This window comes from Leuciscus leuciscus, assembly GCF_965113295.1.
Source record: "Leuciscus leuciscus genome assembly, chromosome: 6".
NCBI classification, from domain to species: Eukaryota; Metazoa; Chordata; class Actinopteri; order Cypriniformes; family Leuciscidae; genus Leuciscus; species Leuciscus leuciscus.
This window is the reverse complement of record NC_138730.1, coordinates 26,448,584-26,466,719: the sequence shown is the minus strand read 5'-3', so window position 1 is coordinate 26,466,719 and position 18,136 is coordinate 26,448,584. Positions and strand designations below refer to the sequence as shown.

Here is an 18,136-nt window from a genome sequence, read left to right as displayed (position 1 = left end):
CCCCAGTAAATGCGTTTTGTCCTTCATGAGCACCCGTAGAAATGACGAGTAATGTGATGATGTAAAATGTGTGTGACTGCTGAAGTACGCCTGTAGTCCTCTCTTACTTCTCCGCCAGGATGGTAATGTAAAACACTACTTTGCTTGTATAGTTATTTAATTGTGTATCAAATAATGTTTCCCCATAAAGAAAGGGCATGCGATTGTGAAGAAAACAGCGTACATTAAAAGAGGAGAATGATTGCAGCATGTCATGTCATCCGCCCAGTCAATTCAACACAGTTTACTGTCTGAGCTAAGACGAATGTACCAGACTGCAGTTTTTGAGCTTATTATCAGAAATTGATGACAATTATTTTTTTCTTTCAGGGAACCCAGGTTAAAGACGTGATCATTAAACCTGATGCTCCAAACACTCTCTTCCTAGACAAGCATGCAGACTATATTGCAGCCTATGGCTCCAAGAAGGATGATTATGTAAGTTTATGGCTTATAAAAATGCAAAAAATGGTTGCCCTTCAATAAATAAATACAATTAGAGGCTAATTCCCATGAATTTGGCACCGGCTCCTTGCAGGAGTACACACTGTCAGAGTACTTGAGAATGAGTGGCATCTACTGGGGTCTGACAGTAATGGACCTGATGGGTCAGCTCTCTCGAATGAACCGTGAGGAGATCATAGACTTCATCAAGTCCTGCCAGCACGACTGTGGAGGCATCAGCGCCAGCATCGGCCACGACCCTCATCTCCTCTACACCCTCAGTGCTGTACAGGTCAGTAGGAATCGGCATTAAACTGAAGTTGCCATATATATATATATATATATATATATATAATGTGACGTATATCCAAGGAAAACTGCTTCCTGAACAAGAAAAAAATGTAGGGTGGGAATTGATTGGATTGTTGGATGGTTGTGGTTTGCTATTGGTTGATCTCATGTGAGTGACAGGTTGTCCCACCCTCATGCCAGTAAACACGTCGTCATAGAAGAGAAGAGATTTCGCTGTAAGATGGAGGAGGAGTTATTTTGATAAAAGATTACGAGGGCTCATACTTTTTCAAAAAATAATGAAGTGCACTGATTAATTCTAATAAATGCTGCAATATTCCTTACAAGGTGACCACAATGATTAATAAATTGCTGTACAAAAATTACTACACAGAAGTGGAAATTCAAGGGGGGGAAAAAACTTTTTATTTTTATTTTTTAGATCCTGTCCTTGTATGATTGCATTAATGTCATTGATGTGGACAAAGTGGTGGACTATGTTAGAGGACTGCAGCAGGAGGACGGCTCATTCGCTGGGGACAAATGGGGTACATTTATATATATATATTTTTTCTGTCTTTAGTTAAATAAACAACATTTAAATGGTATATGACTACATGAAGGCCTGTTTTTTCCCTTAACAGGTGAAATAGATACACGGTTTTCCTTTTGTGCGGTTGCGACATTGGCACTACTGGTACTACTTTTGCATTTAATATTTTATTAAATTGCCTTTTATGATGTTACCTGCAACCTTTGAAGGTTTTAAATGCATATAACAAGACAAATTTCTCTGTAGGGCAAGTTGGATGCTATCAACATGGACAAGGCCGTTGAGTTTGTGCTGTCCTGTATGAACTTTGATGGTGGATTTGGTTGTAGGCCTGGTTCAGAGTCTCATGCTGGTCAGGTGAGATATTTTAGGTTTTTATGTCCTTTTAGTGTATTTGTTAGTGATGCTCTGTCTCTCAGTCATGTTTTTCTCATCCTGTCTTTAGATTTACTGCTGCACAGGTTTCTTGTCCGTCACTGGGCAGCTTCATCAAGTAAATGCAGATTTGTTGGGCTGGTGGCTCTGTGAAAGACAGTTGCCGTCAGGAGGTCTGAATGGGAGACCAGAGAAGGTAAGATGTCTTGCAGATCATAGGTATTAATGAAAAATAACTTGAATTAAAATAATATAAAAGTGTTAAAAGAATAAAAACTAAATGGTATTATAGATGAAATGACATTTGTTCTCATATTTTCTATCAATGCTGGAAAGTATGATTTAATCTGACTTTTAACTATCAGTGCATTCTGCTCAGGAAGAGAGCATCTGATCCAGTCATTGTTGCGGGATCATAAATAGTATATTATGGTATAATTGTCTCTTTTAAGTGTTTTGTAATATATTGTATTTTGTGTCTGTTATTGTTTCTTTTCTAATGGACCTTGAGTCTGGAAATAAAGTTGAATTGAGTACAATTTGTGGTGTTATAAAAGATTAAAGCCGAACCTTTAAAGCCTATTGAAACTAAATAAAAAATAATATATATATTTTTTAATTATTTATAAAATCAGATTACATTTATTTGTACACCTTAAAACTTTTAGTTTTACTAAACTGAAATTGACCAAATAAATAAACAAAATAGAAAATAATGAAATTTTCACAACTATGTCCTAGATACTAATTTATATCTGAAAGAGAAAATACGGTGGATGATTTTTTTCTTTTTTCTTTCTAATTTCAGCTGCCTGATGTCTGCTATTCCTGGTGGGTTCTTGCGTCTTTGAAGATCATTGGCAGAATTCACTGGATTGACAAATCGAAACTGCGCAATTTTATTCTTGCTTGCCAGGATGAAGAGACCGGCGGCTTCGCTGACAGGCCTGGAGACATGGTAAGCTCTATGGAGTTTGTCAATTATCACACAAAAATGTTGCATATGCATAAATATTTTGCTTGTTATTTCTATAGGACTTACCATTCTTTAATCAGATCTTATCAGTCTCCGCAGTTCATTGTTGTGATTATAATATATATTTTTCATTCTTCTTTCTGTCCAGGTGGATCCTTTCCACACTCTGTTTGGTGTGGCTGGTCTGTCTTTGCTGGGAGATGAGCAGATCAAACCAGTGAACCCTGTGTTTTGCATGCCCGAGGATGTGCTTCAAAGAATTGGCCTCCAACCAGACTTGCTGAGCTAAATTTACATTTTCAGCATGGCCGTTTTACACTTCTCCTTCACCTGCACAGCCAGCCCAGTTTTAAAACAAGCAAACCGTGGAAAGCTCTCATCTACATCTAATGATCGGCACACCGCATAGAGGGACCGAGGATTTTAGGAAAACATTGTGTGCTTTTGTTCAGAGATTTGTTCTGGTCATCATGTAGGCACAATATTACAGAACTTACATCCGTTAGTAGGCTTTCTTTCTTTAAAGATGCTGGTCGAAGAGGTACATCTGATATTATTACAGCTTTCACTGTGTATAGAAACATAACTTTATTTATATGACTAATTCAGCAGGTCACTTTTTGGTATCACAAGCATTTAGTCAATGAGGAGAGAGATCAGTCACTCATCTCTGATGGCTTTTTCAAAGTGAGTATACAAAACTAACATTTACATGTGTTACATCATACTTTTCATGCATGAGATACATTTTATGTCCAAATTCTCTTACTGTAGTTTGTTCACACCCAATCATCAAGGTTGTGTTAGTCGTCACATCCCTAAAGCATTCATGAGAACTATTGCGCGACCATTTTAAAAGTCATGTTCGGTTTGCAACAGATTTGGGAGAGACTTTTGCTGTTGTGGTATGAATGATGAATTATTCTGTCGTTCTGGCATTGATGCCAGTGTGTGAACATGCCTGTGGTGTGGGATGGAATAAATGTGATGTTAATATCAAAAACTCAAGTGATTTTGCTTCATTGGTGTAATTTGGATAATTCATTGTCAGGTGTTAATCTGTTGATGTTCATCACCCCTAGAGCTTCTGACACTGATTGTGAAGAGATTTCGGTGGCCTGCTGTTACGTGATGTTCCTCAGTGGTGCTTGTACATTTCTTTGCACACTGTAGGTTAGAAATTTGTATCAACCTTTCAACTGAATTGATTGCCAGTTTTAGTCAATCATGCTTTCAATCAATGTCACAGATTTTCTTATGATATTGTGTTTTCTAATATTCAGTTCAAAATAAGCTTTTCATACAGAGCTTTTCAATTTGTATTTAAAAAAAAAAATCTGTAAAACTTTCAAGTAAATGAGCACGTAGTTGGGAAAAGTGAAGAGGCAATCAATTCAGAGTGTGTGAAATCATCAGGAGAGGAGCAATCTACAGATCCCTGACTGATATGCAGAAACAAACACAAGGGTTGTTAGGTTACGCTGAAACCCCACCGGCTCTCATTACACCCTGTTCAGAGTGTGACTGCGAGAGATGTGCCCTCCTGGCACTCGTGTTGTTGTTACACAACACCATACACTGCCTCTGTTAGTTTTATTAAGACCATAACACCAAAAGCATCGAAACCATTTTAAATGTAATCATTTTATTTCAGGCAAAAACATGTAATTTTGTAAATAAGTCATTTTTGTTACAAACGAACAAAAACTGGGTGTTGATTCTATTAACACACTAGAAGTCAAATATTTTTAAGCATTTGCTCATAAGGCATTAGATTAAAGGTTTGGATTAGTGATTCTCAATAAGGCTAACTTTTTTTATTTTAGTTATCAGTTTCTCTCAGTTGCTTTGGTACATTTCTCAGATCACAATTGAAATCCTTGCGACTGCTTGTTCAACCTCCACATCACATATTGTCACTTGTGCACATCATAAAAGCAATTTCTCATTTGCTTAGATACATTCATGCAGTTGATTATGTACAATTTCCTTTTCCTTTAATCCCTCCCTTGTCAAGCTTATGCTACTCTAAGCAATGATGGAAACTTTGTATTTTTGAGCACTTCTTATGTTCTTTGCCTCTTCATAATGAATTGCTTGCTGTATTTCTTGTTTGTAAGTCGCTTTGGCTAAAGGCATCTGCTAACTGAATAAATGCAATTATCTGCTGCAATTGAGTTGCTGTATTTAAAAAATGTGTATGTAATGCAAATAAGGATGAGAGAAATGTACCAAAATTACAAAAAAGTTCATCTTAATTTACATCCAACAAAACACTCTAAATAAAAATTACATTAAACTGAACTATATTTAGTAATATTACATTAAAATAAAAAATGTCGAGCTTATTTGTATTACAATAAAGTACCTGAGGTACAAATCAGCTTAGATAGGATCTCCTTCAAATAATCTCTTGGAAAGAGTCAGAAAGGTTTAGAACCACTGGTTTATGTGACAGGGATACAAAGATGTGCTTAAAATGCATCAGCCTGTTTGGTTTCTCTAATGAAATAAGTTTGCTCTGGAGGTAATTCATAGCTAATGTTTACTCACCTGTAAATGTTTGGCTTGCTTTATGAAAATGAGATTTACTTGATTATGATAAATTAATAAGACATGGGGAAATCAGTAGGCTACATTAACTTTGCCTACATAATCTTCAAACACAGTCTTTTGTTTGAACCATTTTATTCATCCACTAGAGAGAGAAAAAATCCAGCTCTGCATTTGTGTTATAATAAGCCTCTCTCTGACTGACACCTTTTTCAAGTAGATAAAACAAGTACATCTTTTTCATGTCTGTGCTTCTTTTTCAAGCCTGGAAACATTGCAGAATGATATTGATGCCTCTATTGATGACCTGAATGTAGGGCATTATGTCTATCCGTGCATGAAGTGTGAATCAGATAGAAAGGATGATGAGTGAGTTTCATATAATAGTGTGGAAAGATTTACCAATCAATTGATCATAAATTCAAGACCCCATAGCCTTTAAAACAAGAATCTGATTACTCTACTTTAGGATGGTGGTTATCATCGTTATCTGACATGTGTTATGTGGGTCTTTATGTGCTAGTTCTAAGGATCCTCTGTAATATTCAAATAATAAAATATAATGTTGGTTTATTTAAAGACAAACAGAAGAACTAAACTACAGAATGTCACATGTCACACCTGAACTCTGAAAGCTCTGACACAAAGTTAGAGACCTTTTCCTCCAAACTCCTCTGCTTGTTGTTGCTCACCATATCAGCATTTTGAGAATGATTGTATTCTTTGATGAGCAGATCAAGGCTGTGCTTAATGGCTGCTTTAGATATGTGACTTCTGCCGTTGTCCATGCCATCTTTATTTTGTAAGTATCTTGACAATGACTTGCTGTCTTGGACTTGCTGCTGTATACCCATATAACGGTAATGGTGTTCAAGCAAAGGGTTTCTCATTCTTGGAGCAGGACTCTTAAGAAGAGTGACTTTTTGTCGTCTTTGATGCACTGGTTTTGCTCTTCTGTCAAGGGTGAAATGTCTAGGAGTCGAGGAACTGTTCTTCAGATCTGTCTCTGCGATATATGAAGGGCTCTTGGGCAAACTCCTCTGAGGACATCCATCACTTTTATCCTCATGTTTTTCATTGCATTCCCTTAAGGAGAACTCAGAATGAGACAATGAGGCTTTTAAGTAATCCTTATTGTTTTTTACATCCTTATGTCTTGAAATGTAAGTATTAGTCTTTGACTTTTTATACGTTTGTAGAGTCAATGTATGATTTTTGACTTCTGACAGATCCTTTTCACAATCAACAGAGGTTTCATCACCCAAACCGTCATGCTTCTGGCTAAACATGCGTTTGGACTTCACTGAGTCACCGTTTTCAACATTGAAGTCAATACTACCACATGTGTTTTCTTCCTTGGATTCTTTACAAGTTGAAAAGGCAATACTCACTGATCTCAGATGAGCAGCGTAGGCTTCATGACAATATCCGCTTATCAGGTTTATGTCCATCAAATCCTTTTGAAGCTCTTGTATTTCTTTGTTGATCAAAAACATCGATCTCCTGTGATCTCTGCACAGAATTTCTCGCTCATCCATAAACCTTTTCATTTCATAATAGTTTTTGAAGTGTGCACTCTGTAAATGTTCAACTCTCGATGTGTTCGCTTTTCTCGCTTTCAAAGAGCTCATGCCTCTGACAGATTCAACATGTAATGATTGTACAGGAGCCTTGAGACGTGTGTGTTTGTGTTGTATACCTCAGGGAACTGTTGGATGTGCCGCAGAGATACAGGAATAAGAGATTGGTTAAAAGGAAATAGTCCATCCAAAAATTACAATTCTGTCATTTACTCACCCTTATGAGTAAATGATGATAAATTCTTCCGATATTGTGAAGGATGTTGATAACAAAAAAATGTGGTCCCCATCGGCTTCCATTACATAGACAAAATTTGTAATGTAAATCAGCAGGAACTGAAACTCTTTGGTTATCAACATTCTTCAAAATATCTCCTTTTGTGTTCACCAGAAGAAAGAAATGCACAGGTTTGGAAATACATGATGAGGGTGAGTAAATGATGACAAAATTTACATTTTTGGGTGGACTATTCCTTTAAATATTTGAAATATGAATCAAAAGTAAAGTTCTGTGAGAGATTAGCTTTATATGACCTTTGACAATACAAATACGCAGAGGTGGACAAAGTACACAACTTCCTTATTTGAGTGAAAGTACAGATACTACCGGTCAAATATTACTCTGTTACAAGTAAAAGTTGTAAAGGCCGATTTTTACTTAAGTAAAAGTACAGAAGTACTCGTTTTTAAAAGTACTTAAGTATCAAAAGTAAAAAGTAAATGTCAATGCATTGTTTTTCAATGCACAGTACCTTATGCCTGAATCTATGCCAACCTACCCTCATATCAATATCACATTTATTTCTAGATTGAATAAGTGCACTCAACAACGTCCACAATAGTTTCGGACACGCAAATGGCTGTTCCCTCAAATAGTGCCCCATTTAAAGTTTTTGGGCGTTTAGTTATAATGAATATGTTAGCCTTACTGTTATCTATTATCTGTTATCTAGTGTGCTCCAAAACAATGAAAAAATGTGCATGTAGAATCCAAACCCAGTCGGGTTCTGACGTCAACCCGACTTTCATTTCCAACCAAAATGCAACCCCTAAATCCAAAATCATCCCCTGACTGACGACGTTACTACTTTCTACTCAATGACCTTGACAGAATTGTAGTGGAGTAAAAAGTACGATATTTGTCTTTCAAATGTAGTGAAGTTAAAGTAAAAAGTTTCCAGAAAAAATTATACTCAAGTAAAGTACAGATACTCAAAAAGTGTACTTAAGTACAGTACTCAAGTAAATGTACTTTGTTACTGTCCACCTCTGCAAAAACAGACCAAGAGTAGCTACTAAAAGGTCTCATTCACAAGGGGGCAGCAAATGGCTATTTTTCATGAGGAAATCAGCATGTAACACGCATGCTGTGTTTCTTATATTGAGTCTAACATTTCATTAAAATTATCTAAAATTATTATTACAAATGACAGCTTAAGCACATCATACTGTGACACAGCCCGAATATGTAAGACATCAATCTTTTACTCACTATTTATACTGGATATTTTAATCATCAGGAATAATCATTTTGAATGCCTCTAACATCAGCCTCAAACTGGCGGTTTGGTTCGCATTTGCAGCACCATCTCCAAGTCTGCAAATCCTGCACTGATGCTTTTCTAGCGCATGTATTTTTTATCATAGTCTACATTGCATAAAATATTCAGATAGGACATTCACTTTTCTGAGCCCAGCCAGGCTACTGATCCCTCACCTAATAGTTGGATGAGCATCCAGGCCAAAGCCTAGAGCCGGTATCAACAGACACCCGCCTGAATGTCAAGTCAAGTATGACCATGACTCATTCCATCCGTCCTGCATCCGAAAACACAGCGAAAAGCAATCACATCTTAAATGTCTGTGTAAAAATAAGCTGAATAGCTTCTGCTAAAGTATTAAACATGTTTAATCACATTTTTCATGGTTTAGGTAAGAGATTTCCTGAGGCTGGTCTTTCAGGACATTGGACAAAATAATCCAAAATTATACAGCAGGGCTAAAAGCTTCCCTTTAAAGGGTTAGTTCACCCAAAAATAACAATTCTGTCATAATTTACTCACCCTCAAGTGGTTTCAAACCTGTATGAATTTCTTTCTTCTGCTGAACACAAACACAAAAGAAGATATTTGAAAGAATATGGGTAACTAAACTGTGGATGGTAGCCATTGACTTCCAAAAAAATTGCTATGGAAGTCAATGGGGCTTATCAACTGTTTGGTTACTGACATTCTTCAAAATATCTTCTTTTCTGTTCAGAAGAAAGAAATTTATACAAGTTTGGAAAAACTTGAGGTTGAGTAAATGATGACAGCATTTTCATTTTTGGGAGAACTATTCCTTTAAGGAAAGGTTAGTGTCAAAGTATATGACAATAATAATAGTAATATTAATAATAATAAAACATAAAATAAAATTGTATTTAATATAGATGAAGCAACAAATGCCAAAAGGAGTTTTTCAAATGGAGCTACATGTGCACTCGCTAGAGTGATATAGTATATATAGGGGAATATTGGAAATAGCAATATTTTTGAACTAATGTACTACGTTTCTGTTTTGTTTACTTTCATAACCTCAAGTATTATTTAAAATCTGATATGTTATTTAGCTTTTAGTAAATTATGGCATACATTACTGTACAGAAGTTGGGGTTGGTAATATATTTAAATATTTTTGAAAGAAGTCTCTTATGCTCACAAAAGCTGCATTCATTTGATTTATCTATTGTCAGTATTATTATAATTATTATATTTTTTAATTACATTTTATGAGTTATAATAGAAGTACATATTCTATAAAATGTAGTTTATACTTGTATAAATGAATGACTAAAACACTTACAATTCAATAAATGATAATACAGTAAAATAATACAGTAAAAGAAAAATACAGTGGAACAGTAATATTGTGACTTATCATAACATTTAAAATAACTGTTTTCATCATTACTCCAGTCTTCAGTGTCACATGATCCTTCAGAAATCATTCTAACATGATGATTTGCTGCTCAAAAAACATTTCTTATTATCATCAATCACGAGCAAGTACCACGCCACAACCATGAATGTTGGAGAATTATTTATTGAAGAAAGTTAGGGATGAATAAGGATAGGATGAATGGGAAGGGGAAAGGGATGGTAGTCAGGTTGATCGGGGCATCTGGTGTTGGTGGCCTGGAGACTCAGAGTGGGGGCATCATTTCAGTTAAATGTAGGCCGAGTTAAATTAGGACCCCCCGAAACAACCTGGAAGGGGAGATTGAACGGTTGAATCATGGATGAGAGAGGGAGGGGAAGGGAGGGTTCGAGTACTGTAAGGGGCGGCCTGATATAAGAAGGTTTTGAAAAGTCAGGTGATAGGTTGAGGCATGGCCCCACTCCCGAACCTCAGTTAACTAGTTAACTCCCTATGATAAAAACAGTTGCTTACTATTTTTGTGGAAACCGTGATCTGTTTTCATAAAAAAAAAAGAACAGCATTTATTTGAAACAGAAATATTTTTTAACATTATAAATATCTGTCACTTTTGATGGATTAAATGCATCCTTGTTGAAGAAAATGATTAGTTTCTTATAATTTGCTGATTTAATCACCTTGAACAAAAGTGAAAATCAAATCATAAAAGCTGTTTTTTTTTATCTCAAAATATATGTCTTAATATCAAGTATTCTCTTAAGCACATCATTTTCTATAATGTTCAGTTACATAAAGTCACTTAACAATCAATCTTTAGATACTGTACAAAATGGATCAAACTTTACAGATCAGGAAAATTTAGCAGTGCATAGCAAAATAAATACGTTTTTAGATATGTGCTGCGTTGTGTTTTGTTGTCGTTTGATTTTGGGAGGAGAAAAAAAAATCAAAAAGGCCTTTTAGCACCTTTAGCATTAATGTCTGCAGAGATCATCTAAAATATTTCATATAACATCTATTCTATACAAAGCGGAGTCAAAATGTTACTTGTCAACTCTAAACAATGCATCTTTTCTCACATCTCGTAGACAAAAATGCTTTATTTTTTTGTTTTTCATTTCTGCATGTTTCTTCAGTTCGACAGAACATGTTGGCTGTACAAAACGTCACATGAAAAAGAGGACACAATCAAATCAGATGGAAAGAAATGCTTTCTGTCTCTTTAAATACTGAATACAGTTTGACAAGATCACAATAACAACAGTAAGAGTGAGAGTGGGCCCATCTGAATACATCCGACTGCTGACTCACACACTGTATCGCCACTAAAACCATTCCTCATATCACATGAATAATTAATGTTGCTTTTAAATGCTACAAAAATAACATGAAATAGAATACAAAAAATCCATTTCCTTTTCGCCCATGCCCGCAGTGCGTGCGTCGGTGAATTAAAAGTGGCTAGTCCCTGACCCTCACAGATCATTTTTTGAAACACACACTGTGTTTCATTGCTTGTTTGTCCCACAGAGCTGGAAAGAAAAAACAATGCAGAGTTTTATTAAGCGGCATTTGGGTTTGCACCAAAGCGATTATTCTCATCTTGGAGATTCAGTGTCCTTGTCCCGCCAGTAGACATATAGTTTTGAGGCGAAGGCCAGCAGTGAGCACTGACATTTGGCTGGGTCTCATCCAAACTCCACCAGCTGAGCCGTACACTGAACGAGTGGCTAGAAGGTCTACTTTTGTTTCCTTTTTGCTAATAAAAATATATCGTTACTATTGTAAGAAGATCAGTTTGTTTCACAGTGTTTCACATGCACGTGAATGTCTAACACTAAGTCCCTAACTGCTGGCTACCACAAAACACATTTCTTCTCTCCCTTCAAACGGAAAATAAAACTAAACTCTGAAGAGAGTCCTTTGGTGTCATTTGTTATTGGGAGGAAAAATCCCTTAATTTCTGGGTAAACAGGGGCTGAGTATGGAGTAAAAATGATGTGGGGGGGCATTATAGCTAACCAAATAAGTGAAATCTGAAATCTTTTGTAAACTGCTATGCCCTGAAATGTGACAAAATGGCACATGAATACAAGCCTCGATTACGTGACAGCATATATAAAAGGTCACATTCCACGACAGGTGTCTAAGTCTCACAACTGCTTTACATGAGCCGCTAAGCAGGGCGAACGTCTCTGTCCTCGGATCAGCTGCGAGGAGCTCGTTCAGTAAAAAAAAGAGGATGACTGCGCGTTAGCCGGTGGGCCGGGGGGGCTGGATGAGAGGGCTTCCCTGAGGGAGTATGGATGGAGGGAGAGCGGTAGGCAGTCTGGGCAGCGGTGGAGCTTCTTAAACGCGGGCCAGCAGAAAGGCCAGAAGCAGGAGCACAGCTAGGCACGGGCCGTCCGCCTTGCAGCGCTGGCTCTGATCAGTCAGGAAGGGCTCTGGAGACTCATAGCCAGAACCATCTGAAACACACAAACACAGAGAGACAGCACACGAAGAGGAAGCGCTAGGAAATGCATACCTTTACTCAAAGCAGCAGGGGCCCACAGCAGTGACCTAATTAGAGTTTAATTACTGAGGCAGAGGATCTGGTTCACATTTCACACACAGTTTTCATAGATTACACCAACCTGACATATCTGTGCCAATGAATTGAAAATAAACGCTGTATTTCCAAATGGAGCTTGAACGCTGTTGTTCTGAACCATGGGTGTCCAATCCTGCTCCTAGAGGGCCACTGTCTGGCAGAGTTTAGCTCCAACCCCAATTAAACATACCTGAACCAGCTAATCAAGGTCTATAGGCATACTAGAAACTTCCAGGCAGGAGTGTTGAGGCAAGTTGGAGTTAAACTCTGCAGGACAGTGGCCCTCCAGTACCGAGTTTGGACTCCCCTGATCTAAACAATTAGCAATGACAAAGCACAAGGAATACTGTTCAAAAGTTTGGGGTTGATATGATTTTTTCCCCAAATGTCTCTAAAAGAAGTCTCATGGAGACAGTAAAAAAAAAAAAAGTAAAAAAATTGTGAAATATTATTACCATTTAAAGCTACAGTCCGTAGTTTTTCCTCTTTGTCACCATCTCTGTTCGAAATCCGCAATTGCAGTTATTCGCGGAATTATCAACTTTACGTGGGTTGTGTCTCGGCTCGGCACGGCACAGTGCGGATGAATCCAATGTTTTGAGGAGAATGTGAGACTGTCAGTCACCGTGCCGGTGGTGTTGATACTGTCATTCGGAATCACAGATTCTACTTTTTGGAAGTATGACCAACATAAGAATTTTCACTGGAAAATGTCGTCTGAACAAGTAAGTAACATCCACTTTTGTTCTGACCAACTAAGGGAAAAAAAATGTTGCAGTAAATCGCGCCGATTAATTCTAACGATCGCTTATCATACCACGTCAAACCGTGCAAATTATACTTTGTTCTCAAATTGTTAATGTTAACAACATCAGCATTGCGTGACTACATTTAATGCCTTTTCGATATTTCCTTGTTTTCACATGGGCCGGTTGCAGTCTCTTTTTTTCTGTAGCCACTCCAAAGTCTTCTGGATTTTCAACGGGTGAATCTCTAGTTGTCACTGGTGATTGTTGTTTGAACTTTTCTGGATCCGCCATCAAATTGATAAGTTTAATTATATCAAGTGCCGTGAGAAAGCGCTATAAATCTCCACCTCCAACATCCTCACACGCAATATAGCCTACTAGCCGAGACTCCTTTATGTGTACAGATGTGACGTAATGACGCAAAGACATGCTCGAATTTCCCACGGAAATCCACCAGTACCACTGGAATTAAAAACATTATCACAAGCTTACCATTTTGAATCGAGCTAAGGCAAGCAGATAGTTTTGAACACTGGCTGGTTATGTATTTGCTCAAAAAAATATTTTGGATAATTTTTAACCCAAAAAAGTTACGGACTGCAGCTTTAAATAACTGTTTTCTATTTAAATGTATTTTAACTCTTTCCCAGCATTTAAAAAAATTTAATAAAAAAATGACCAGCTGAGCCAGCATTTTTTATAATTTTCACAGAAATTTCATGGCATCCAGAATATTTTGTTGTATGAATATATGAACAGGCTATATATCAAAAGAAAGAACAGACCCTCTGCTTAAAAAAAACGAAAATGTTTTATTCTAGCTTAATGCATTATTTTTTATCAACACTTGAATGTGGGCAAGTTTCATAAAAAAAGCAACATTTTGAGCAAAAAGCGGAGAAAATCATGTTTTTGTCAAAAACTACTGGATCAGATTCAGAACGAAGATCAAAACATAGATATTCTAATATGCTTATTTTGTGCTCAAAAATCATGTATTTTTATTATCAATGTTGAAAACAGTTGTGCTGCCTAATATTTCTGTGGAAAATGTGATAATATTTTTTCAGGATTCTGCAACAATAAATGGGATAGTATGATTTTCTTTCTTCTGGGTAACACAAAATAACATATTTTGAATAATGTTGAATTGAATAACCAGGCATTGGCTTTTGTGACCAATAACTTGCATCGTATGGGAAAAAACTACAACACTGAGACATATCTAAATATCTTATTCCACAGAAAAAAGAAAGTTATACATCATACATAAATGATGACTGAATTTTCATTTTTGGGAGAACTATCCCTTTAATATTCAGTTTCCATTGGTGAGTAATGAAGGTAAAATCCTAAAGGAAAAATCCACAATAGTCCTAATCATTCCCATTAGACCTCAGCAGCTGCAGACTGCATTTGAACACATTCTCACAGCTTGAAAATAAATATGACATCTCATTAACAAAATGTTCCTGGAAAATGTGTCAAACACTGCTTATTATTGCATTCCTGTTATGCCTAACAGAAGGCTGGCCTGTAGACATGAGGGGGATATTATTTTCTACGCCGACGGGGCGAAACAGTTAGAGCGTGACTTACTTGTAGGCTTCACGTACACCTTCAACTTTAAACACGGCTTGCCAGCGTGGTTAGGATGAGGAGAGGCTGTTGAAAAGGAAGTAGAAGAGAAATAATGAGCTAAATGTGCTTGTGACAAACAGAATCATTCAGCAAGACATTGAATCAATCTGGTTTAAGATCCTTCTGCTGTTGTGAGGTGACACTTGTGAATGTTTAACCCCTTGACAACCAAATCAAGAACAAAGTCTGAGATTTTCTTCATTTCAGGGAAATTGCTATGACCTTCACCAGCTTGGTGTCTTCATATACAATGGCCTGCGACACGCAATGTTCCCATAGCAAATTACCCCACATAGCACTCAGTGACCTGAGAGCAAAGAGTCACTATTGAGTCAGCCAGCAGTCTACCATCAGATCGGCTCCACCAGAACATCAGCAACACCGTTCATCTCTGCTCCCCAGACACAAGCTTTCTGACAGATTACTTCATTCATCTCTGTACTCCAGACACAACACATCTCCTGCTTATTTCCTTATAGGGTCTTGTGTGAAAGAAGAGGGGAGTGAAATCATTTATTTGAACTTGGCCACAGTCTAATGTCCACAAAGAAAACCCAGCACATGAAGAAAACAGCATAATGTACCGCTCAAGCTGGTGAGTACGAGTCACAGTCGGAGTGGTCTAGATTCCCATCTGAATACAGGCAAGAAATGACGAAAGTTTATATATATATGGGGTCAGAAAGACCTTTTTTAAGTTAATACTTTTATTCAGCTAGGATGCCTTCAATTGACCAAAAGTGACAGCAATTTAATAGTAACATGTATTAAAATAGAAATGTATAAAAAATTATTGAATTGTAATAATCTTATTTTTGATCAAATAAATGCAGTCTTGCTGAGAGGCTTTCCAAAACATAAAAAAAAAAAAGAGTCTTACTGACCCCAAACTCTCTCTCTCTCTCTCTCTCTCTCTCTCAGGGTTTGGGCTGATGAAAGTAGTGAGGACTCAAATGCAGAGTGATGGGTTTTTATTAAGCATTAAATAAAACAAAAACAAACAAAAACTACCCCGTGGGGGAAACAAGACAGTAGTGATGTTCCATTTAACACTTAAGCTTCAAAGCGCGTATCGAGTACACAGCACAATTTCTCATGAAGCTCCGTGCCGGAGCACGTATTGTTTTCAGATCAACGAAAAATGAAGCCAGTCACGTGAATGCTTCACTTTGCGTGTCGGAATGTTTGAACCCAGACCACTACTCTACAGGTTTTTGGAAGTTTAAGTCCATTTACTAGCATTTTTTTTATTTTATAAATAAGCCTATAGCCTATGTTAGACAACTGACAGGAGAGCACATGGCACAAGGAAACATACTGTACATGACAAGCCATGTGCTCACACCAAACATGACTAAAACACAAGCCATGTGGTAACACAAAACGAGACATGAACATGCAGCCAATGAGAACACTCATAAGTCAAAATAAACTCATAATTATTTTTTTTAAACTAATTAAATATGATTGAGAAACATGATGTTTCCAAAAATAAATTATTGCCTTTTTTATTTAGTATATTGTTTTATCACCATATTAAAGCCAAAAATGTATTAAAATTATTCAAATATTATCTTGAAAATGTTTACAAATTACGTTGCCGATGCATCTTTTCTTTCTAACCACTATTAGAGTATTGCTAGATTTTTTTTGAATTTCCACTCAAATTTTCAGTGGATCCCTGAAAAAAATCCAACCCTGGTCTTCGGTTCGTCATCTTCAACCTGAACAACCCTCCCCCACGCCGCATTGCCCACCCCAGGTCATTGTGTATTCTTGTGGCATGTCTAGCACACCGGATCCTAGGTTCATTGGAGAGCACCCAACCTCAACCGCCGGCAGCTGTGTAGAAGACGCCTGTCAAGATGTCATCACAGCCGATCAATACGGGCGGAGAGATGGAAGTCCGGGGGTTAAGTCTGACCAGGTCTGATGGACGTGTTCTTTTACAAGCAGACAATCGAGATCAGCCCCCACTTCCCCGTGATAACCTCTCAGATCCATCTCTCATCGCTGACCCCACCGACCCTGCCTCAAAGCATCAATCCCCCAAGGGACCATGACGCCCATAGGGCTGCCGGTAACCAAACAATCCTCTCAGGGAGCGGCAGGGGTGCTGAATGGGGCCGTCTTGGTGGGGGAGGTGTCCGAAGGCCTTTTCCAGCCCTGACCCTTCAGCCTGAAACAAAAGCCTTCACAATGCAGGACCTGGCTCGGGAGCTGCGAGGCAGATGCATTAAAAATCAGTTTGGGGGCAGAAACACAGAGTTGAAGGGTATCTTTGAACTTTTTTTGCCTGCTTATTATGGCATCTCTCTCTCCCTCTCTCTCTGGTGCACGGAGACAACACTGCGGCGTTTATGATAAGCAGCGCTACGCCCCACTGATTTAGGGGGGCTTGGGCGGAGGGGATGTTGACTCAGAACGACGCCCCCTCCGCGCCTGCTTCGCTCTCTTTCAGTCTGAGCTGTCAATCAGGGAATAATCAGCAGTCAAATGAAAAGCATGTAGGATCTTTGGTAATCTCCATGGGAGAAAGGAAGGCCCGTCCGGCCGCTGTGCGAATGGCTTCTGATGGACAGTGCGGTTCTGCGACACAAAGCCGGCGAGAGCTCAAAGTCACCAGACTCTCTGTACTGTACACAGGTGGCTCCCGGCCCAGCCACATCTGCCCACAACACAGCCTCCCATGTCAGGAATTGTAATTACCATATAAATTATTGATTTGCTTGCCGCTCCCTGTTTTCTCCCGGCATCTTACTGATAAAAGTCTTTCATGTTATCATATTAAAACAGCTAGGCGGTTGAAGTACAAAAAAATGATGTTTTTTGTTTAATGTCTACTTTTAATTTGGTTTAGCCACACTAAATTGTCTTCACTAGAGGAGAGTAAAACAAATGCTTGAAGGACAAGTTTTCCATTTGAACACACCAGTTTAAAGCTTTGTGAGGATAATGGGAATGAGCTATTGGATGTTTTTCATTTAGGAAAAGCTAAAGCTTTTGAGATTAAAGCATCTCTATTTCAACATTTCTATTTCTCTCACAAACTATCCGGGTCTTTCTAAATGTCCTGTAACTTTAGAACTTTCTGCCCGTGGATGGAAGAAAAAAAAAACCAAAACAAATAGTGTGAAATACAAGCTCAAACTGTGCGTAAAACACTGATTTTTCTCAGGTCCACCAGCTGAGGTTTCAGAGTTAGGCAGCGTCTCTTTTGCTTCCCTGCAGCTCATTGTGTTCTCAGAGATTCCAATGAATGCTGAACGTGAAGAGAGTCTGAAAAGTCACAGAAAGTCTCTGTGATTGGCTGATTGACCCTGTCAATGCAATAATGCCTGCCTGTCATGTTCACAGCCAGTCCACAAATCCACACGAATGGGTCAAACTGGTGGAAACAAAGTAATCACAAAGAAAACAACT

The 18,136-nt window shown here is 37.8% G+C and overlaps 2 protein-coding genes across 3 annotated transcripts in view; one reads left to right on the top strand and one right to left on the bottom strand.

The window, feature by feature from the left end:
* Nucleotides 1-11: 11 nt before the first annotated feature.
* rabggtb (Rab geranylgeranyltransferase subunit beta) lies at nt 12-3,681 on the top strand. The gene is made up of 9 exons (XM_082172022.1): nt 12-122; nt 370-477; nt 578-775; nt 1,217-1,322; nt 1,419-1,471; nt 1,574-1,684; nt 1,773-1,898; nt 2,511-2,660; nt 2,827-3,681. Exons 1-9 carry the CDS (start codon nt 120-122, stop codon nt 2,965-2,967), a joined length of 996 nt encoding a protein of 331 aa, XP_082028148.1. The 5' UTR covers nt 12-119; the 3' UTR covers nt 2,968-3,681.
* A 7,131-nt stretch (nt 3,682-10,812) lies between these two features.
* Nucleotides 10,813-18,136, bottom strand: part of efna2a (ephrin-A2a) — a 59,608-nt gene continuing 52,284 nt past the window's right edge. The window contains exons 3-4 of one of the 2 annotated variants that reach the window (XM_082172031.1): nt 14,672-14,737; nt 10,813-12,198 (exon numbers count right to left, since the gene is read on the bottom strand). In XM_082172031.1, coding sequence (XP_082028157.1) covers nt 12,080-12,198; nt 14,672-14,737 — 185 coding nt within the window. In that variant the 3' untranslated portion in view covers nt 10,813-12,079. The remainder of the gene's footprint in view (nt 12,199-14,671; nt 14,738-18,136) is intronic. The other variant, XM_082172032.1, reaches the window with a different exon arrangement.

Bases quoted from the DNA above. Each gene is read 5' to 3' on its own strand.
- rabggtb (XM_082172022.1), top strand. The intron at 1,899-2,510 runs GTAAGATGTCTT...TTCTAATTTCAG, and splicing joins TGAATGGGAGACCAGAGAAG to CTGCCTGATGTCTGCTATTC. The intron at 2,661-2,826 runs GTAAGCTCTATG...CTTTCTGTCCAG, and splicing joins CTGACAGGCCTGGAGACATG to GTGGATCCTTTCCACACTCT.